The sequence below is a fragment of the Liolophura sinensis genome, chromosome 4 (assembly GCF_032854445.1).
Source record: "Liolophura sinensis isolate JHLJ2023 chromosome 4, CUHK_Ljap_v2, whole genome shotgun sequence".
In the NCBI taxonomy this organism is placed as follows: domain Eukaryota; kingdom Metazoa; phylum Mollusca; class Polyplacophora; order Chitonida; family Chitonidae; genus Liolophura; species Liolophura sinensis.
In genome coordinates this window covers 4,661,414-4,668,370 of record NC_088298.1, presented here as the reverse complement: position 1 = coordinate 4,668,370, position 6,957 = coordinate 4,661,414, and the positions used below count along the sequence as shown (strand labels likewise).

The 6,957-nt window shown below is 37.8% G+C and overlaps 1 protein-coding gene across 1 annotated transcript in view; it reads right to left on the bottom strand.

The window, feature by feature from the left end:
* Nucleotides 1-1,156: 1,156 nt before the first annotated feature.
* The window catches only part of LOC135464559 (DNA topoisomerase 2-alpha-like), a 42,524-nt gene continuing 36,723 nt past the window's right edge, over nt 1,157-6,957 (bottom strand). The window contains 1 exon segment of the mRNA XM_064741983.1: nt 1,157-6,165. Within this exon segment, the coding sequence (XP_064598053.1) occupies nt 6,022-6,165 (144 nt within the window). The 3' untranslated portion in view covers nt 1,157-6,021.

Below are 6,957 nucleotides of genomic sequence, written 5' to 3'. Positions count from 1 at the left end.
GTTTGTTTTCTGCATTAGCTGTTGGTAATGGTTTGGTGCTATTTTCTTGGAATGTAAGCAGATTCCCTCCTCATTTCTGAAGACATTCGACATCCTCATGGTCTTGCAAATCTGTTTTGTCGGTTGTCCATTTTCCTCTTGTTGATATTTGTATCAGACCAGTACCATTTCAAAGCAAAATCGGTTCTATCAGGTCTCTATATCTTGTAATTGTATTTGTTTTTGTTCAGTTTTTATAACATTTAAAATTGTTGGTCAGGTGATGGAATTTTGTTAACTATAAATCTAAATATTAAGTTCAGGTTTAAACAAGATTCCATGTTAAAAAGGTAACTCTGTTCTTTTGGTGGATTCCACTCTGGTTGAATAAAAAAATAACTTGATCTCAAGTTGGATTTTAATGATATTGTTTTGAATGAAGTAAATCTGTGTAATTTTGTGAATTTTTGCCAACTTGGTTAAACTGGGTGATTAATCGGTGAAAATTTCCATGAAATTACAGACTACTACTGTAATTTTTCAACCATTTCGCATGTTTACAAAGTATTTATTTAAACATATTCTGAAGGCATTTTTATTTGTACTCTGTTAAAATTATACCATTTGTGAAGCCCTGAAATTGGCCAATCGAACCAAGTGTTAATATGAACACTTGTACCCCAGCTTTGCACAAAGGATCAGATAAATACAACTGGTCACCAGAGGAAATATACAACACTTTTTAAAAAGAAAAATACTAACCACCAGAGTACAGGACCTGTTTGATGCCAGGAACTTTTGAACCTGCTTGCTTTTTATGGGCGCCATCAAATTTTGGCTAAGTAAAATATAAAGATGGTACACCACAGAGAGTAAGACCAAAGCAGCGACAACAGTGTGATAGCTGGCAAATGGTCACACGTAACCGGTGAAATACGGTCTCTTTGTCAGTTTACCTCACTCAGGGTTTTATTCTAACTGTTCACTTGAATGCATAAATAGTAACAATTTACACACTCTCTAGCATATCGCTTAAGCAGAATTAGGTTGAAAAAAAAAAGCAGTGATGTTAACTAAATTTACTAGACCTCACTGGTGTAGAATTACTCAAAATGCTGTTTCATCACACTTAACATACAATCACATAAAAACAAGACATTTCAGCGAAATGTGGGACACGGCAAAGATACAGGTGATGTTGGAAACCCACCTCAATGAATATGAATTACAGTGTTCTACATAAATTGCATTACGGGCCATGTTGGATCTCTTAACAAAAAGAATTTTATGGTCTTTCCAGTAGATGCAACATGGCCGCCCATCTATGAAGTAAAACCTGCCCCCATCCCAAAGGGCTTTCTCAGATATTGCCATCCATAAATGGATTTATTTATTTGTGTGGAGTTTTACACTGTACTTAAGAATATTTCATTTATACAGCATATAGTATTATGATGCGATTAAACCTGGGAAGAGTCTGGGGGAAACCCAAGACAATCCACAGGTTACCAGCAGACCTTGCCACTTGCGATCGGAGACGAAGTCGGCATAAGCTGGATTTTAGCCCCATTTGAGAGAGGCTCCCACATATAGGTCATTGTGCTGCACTGACACGGTTACCACTTGGCCACAGAGGCCAACAAAAGACGATAGTTGATACCAAACTCCTATGGTACATGTACAATCAATTGGACAAGAAGCGCTGTTCGTTTTCATGTTATGAAATATCTAGTTACTCAATGTGAAGATTTTTTCAAAATGGTACAACCCACCCTTCAACACTACAGTAGTTCATTTAATGACATGCAAGGGTTATTTTGCCTTACAAACATGAATTTCCCACCAAAATTTTGGATTTTTTCACTTATAATAATGGCATTCTGCTTTATGAGAGGAGGAAAATCTGAACGTCCAGGGTAAGGCATCAAACTTTTAAAAGTTACCGTTAGTCAAACTTTCCCACATGTGGCGTATTGGTACAGCCTTGCACATCATACTGGTGGCAGACAATGGAGTCTTCAACAAGCAAATACTAATTAAATGGCCTAAAAGTGCCATCAACCACTTGTTCCTACGAAGGAGCCTATGAAAAAAAAGAGTTGAGAGACAAAGAATGCAAAAATCCTGTCTCAAAAAAAAACAAACTGAAGTTGAAGATTCTTAAAAAACGGAAGTTAAAGATTATTAAAATGTCTGCATTTATTACAAACTAGATTAACTCTGCATGGACTACAAAGATAAAATACATCCAGGGGTAAGATTTGTATGGCAGAATTTTGTAATCAAAGCTACAGATGTAGTTGACTACAAAACTATGTTTTACACAGTGACCAGAAAAACAAGAGGGTGTTGTGTAGGACTATAGGAGACGCACAAATAAAAATGAAATATAAAATAACAAAAAAAGAAAGAAAAAGTGTCAGAGAACATAAAAATCACTTAGTAAGGAGTGAAAGAAGAATGGATTCATAGCATAAGTTCCTTTCTACAACTTATGTGACACAGTTTTTTGAAATATCAAAATAAATTTTGAGTTTCTTGGGCCCATGTTTGCAAATATGGGCAATTTCATGAAATACTGCACCCATTTTCAACCCTTCATATATGTAGCAGTATGCAGCTGATACGCCTGACACAAGAACAGGCCTGAACCACATCCCTTCCATCATTGCAAACGTTCTGATAATGGCTGCTCTGACCCATCAGGCACAAACCGTGTTAATTCACATTTAAGAAACGTACAAGTTGGGGATTTCAAACATTACTCTCTGTTTCTTCGCACAGAAACATTTTCGGTACCAGCAAAGTTATAACGATCAAGGGTCGATTTCACCAAACCATTTCAGACTTACGCCATATTTGAAATACTATCTTAAAGCTTATTTTTAAGCTTTTGAAATGGAAATTTTGTCTGATTCAGTGTTATCTTAAAGTCAACGTGTCTAAATTTCAACTTTCACTATCAAAAAATAAGCATCGTAAAGAGTTCTCAAATTCTGACTTAAATCGCAAACATCTTTGTGGAATCGGCCCCGTGTGTTTAAAGGGATATGGAATCTACTCTGATTAGCTCACAGTGGAGATAGGCTTTCCAGGGTTAAATCTTGCAGCCTTGGTCATGCTTGAATAAATGTACCACACCTAAAATTCAGCTTAGGCCGGGAATAGCCTGGACTTGCCTATCTCTAACACCAGCTAATCAGCATCAATTCTGTATCCCTTTAGGTCTGGTAATTGGCATGAGTACTGGTAATTCACAGTATCCCCCTTTCCAGCGTTCACAAAAAGCGAGCAAAAAGAAACGGGGATTCGATTCATTATTGCGGACACTGGTTGCTTATCCAATGAACATAAACAGGAGGCTGTCACAATAAATTAAACATACCAAACACTCGTAAGTTGACAGAATATATATATGTAGCATAAACAGCCTGTTAAACAGATACACAATCGTTTCTGATTGGCTGGTGTTAGAGATAACCATGTCTAGGCTAAGCTGAATTTTAGGTATTGCAGATTTATTCAAGCATGACCAAAGCTGGAGGGTTTAACCCAGGTAATCCTATCTCTACTGTCAGCCAATCAGCATTGAATCTGTATCCCTTTAAAGTATGCAAAATAGTGAAGGAACTACATAGTCAAAGGCTGTAATCCAGTTCACAAAAATATGTCTAGTAAAAATATGTTCACAATTAAATGTCTAGAACTTTACATATTGCAGCTAAAAATATGTTCACAATTAAATGTCTAGAACTTTAGATATTGCAGCTCGTGTAAAACCAATCCTGGTACCAATGCCATAGTCATACAAAAAATATGACGTATTTGGCGTAAGTACAATGTTTATAAACGATGCTACGACAGCTTGTAAAGAAATTGTAGCCGATGTGGATGTTTTAAGTGTGAGTACAGCAGACGGTTAAGGAAGGTTTATTATAGCACACTGACACATGGCTGTTTTAAATATTCCGTATTTATGCTGTCCACAATGATACATGTACATGTATATATTTTCCTTTACTGTGATGTTGAGCGGTGAGGAATATAGCAGAATTAACTGGAAACATAAAAATATAAAATGTTTGATGCTCCTCATGTTAACAAACATAATCCTCATTATTTAATTACTGGATTCAGCAACACTGGAGAGAAGTCTTATAAATATTAGGCTTTCACAGTTGGTTATAAAGTTAGCTGTATTTTGCTCTCCAGACCCGACATTCTGCTGCGTCATGATGTCGGCAACATCTTAGAATATCAGAATACAAAAATGGTAACACCACATTCTTTGTGACTTCCCCTTGCTTCCACATTTCAAATCAAAGGCATGCGTAATATTTCCACACTTTAACAACGCTGAATGTTTGGTCTTCACTGCATGTGATTCAAACCCTCCTGCATGTGATTCAAATAAATCACATTGCCTTATGAGACATAAGCCTGTAGATAGTCATTCACAAAAAAATTAACAGAAATCCTTCCGGAGACTTGGGAAAGCGGCCCCAGGCATTGAAGATCAGACAAATACCTGTAACCATAGTAAGTGATATGTATGCAGGTGTGCCATTAACCACAAGTCCGCACTCAGAAAACTTTCCACAATTAAATTATTGAATAATAAAACTAAACCACATGGACATTGATGAATATGTATTTTGCATTTTTGGGTGAATGAGTAAATGATGGATTATTTACAGATGGCTGAATAAATGGACAAAAATAGATCTCAAAATGTCAAAGTTCAAATGTTGTAACCCTCCATTCAGAACAGTGCACGAGGAATCGTGCGGCCTTACACAAAGGTGAAGCGTTTCAGTACTCAAAACCAGCGCTTTTGTCACAAATACTCCTCCAAGTGACCGTCTCAGTTCAAAAGTAACTATGTCTGCAACTCTGCAGCCATTATTATTTTTCAGAAAAATTAGCACGGCTGAGGGGCACATTATTGCCATGACAATAGAATGCATGTAGCACAGGCTTACAATGTAGTTATTTGGATGTAAAGCTACTGCTTTCGCCTGTGCAACAGAGAACTCGTAAATCTCTCCCGCCCGTAACAAAATGGCCCAAAGCTCTTTTGTTCGTTCCTTTGTAATGTGATGTATGTGTGCTTATAAAACACACATGAAGCACACAAGCATTGCAACCTCACAGGAGAGAACAACAGATTCTAGTGTGATTAGGACCTTCTGTGTGCTAAAATACCAAATTTATCCAGTGGTTCACCTTCTGATGGCAGAGTTACAACAGAGAACAATGCCATGAAACGACTCTCAGCAGATCATTTGCTCAAGGGACAATGTGAAATATACTGAATTTGAGACAGTGTTCGAGATATTAACAACAGAGAGAAAGAGAGCGGACATCGCAGGTAGTCCCTTAATTCTCACACAAACCACTTTCATACAAATGAAAGAACTGCTGTAGAGCATGAACTGTACATGGGTGTTGTGAATGAAATAAAATATGATGATGAAAAGTTTAAGGAGACAAATGAACACGAAGAAACACACAGTTAGCTAAAAATGGTTAAAATACTGGTGAAGTTCTGACGGCTAAAACTGGGGATTATACAATTGGGCATGTAGACTAAAATAAATATCTCTCTGCCGACTATAAGGACGACAGACAATACCGTTTTAAAACAAAACCAGCTGAGTTTAAAGATTGGAGGGTGCAATCATACTTAAATCTGAAACTGCTGCGGCAGTGATTGGTACTTTGTACAGCTGACAGGAAAGAACTGAGAAGCATTTTGTACTTTTCTGTTGATGGTCTTCAAGTTTTAACCTGATGGAAAATGCACATATAAATCCTGCACCTGAATTTGAAATGAGTGCACAAACCCTCCTGCAGTTGTCAACACACTTCCATTAAGAGTTCCGCCCGTGGGAGATAACAAGAAATTTGTCTCTTAACACACTTTCCCATGGCATAAATGTTCTGATGGAAATTTTGCCCTCAGGAAAAACAACCAGTTCATTTTAAAAAAAAGTCTAACGATAAAAAAGTCCTCCAACAAGTTTCCATGGAAACGCATTTCTAATCACTGAAGTCACTTTCGCTTTCGTCGTAGGTGTATTTAGCTGCTTTCCTCACTCGACCTGTCGTTTCACGGGGAATAATTATTGAGTCAAACTTGTCGTCCATGTTTAGTTCTTCATCACTGTCATCCTTCTTCTTCTTCTGCAAGATAAATCAGATTAACTGAATGACTGATTGATTGATTACTGTTTAAAACCACAGGTATAGTCAAGATTACATCCAATCAGATGCCACACTTTGAAACACTTTAGGCATAGAGTGCAATTCTGGATTTAACCTCGTGTTAACCTTCTGTGTTTAACCTTGGGATAGAGAATCGATTCTGATTGGCTGGTGTGAGAGACAGACAAGTCCAGGCTATGTCTAGCCTTAGCTGAATATAGGTATGGTAAATTTATTCAAGCCTGACCAAGGCTGCAAGATTTATTTATTTTATATTCAGGAATATTTCACTTATACAACTGTGGCCAGCATAATTGTTGAAGGAAACCGAGCAGAGCCCAGTAAAAACCCACGACCATCTGCAGGTTGCTGGGAGACCTTCCCACGTGCAGCTGGAGAGGAAGCCAGCCTGAGCTGCACTTCCACTCACATAGACCCCACTTGTGAGAGGCTCCTGGGTCATTACGCTGTGTTAGCCCGCTAACCAACTGAGCCACAGAGATCCCCACACCCCCACCCACTGCCAGATTTAACCCAGGGAACCCTACCTTAGTGTCGATTTTGTATCCCATTAATATTATTTCACTTATATAATGAGTTTCAAGGATTAGACTAGGAAAAATTGGTGGGTTGAGACTGGCTCAGACATTGGCAATAGGGAAAATAGGTGACGTAAACTAAGCCAGATCCATTTAGGACGGCTTTTTCTGATCCACCAATTCTGGTGGCCTAAATTGGAAAAGCTCAATTTAGTCCACCTTTTTCTTCCAT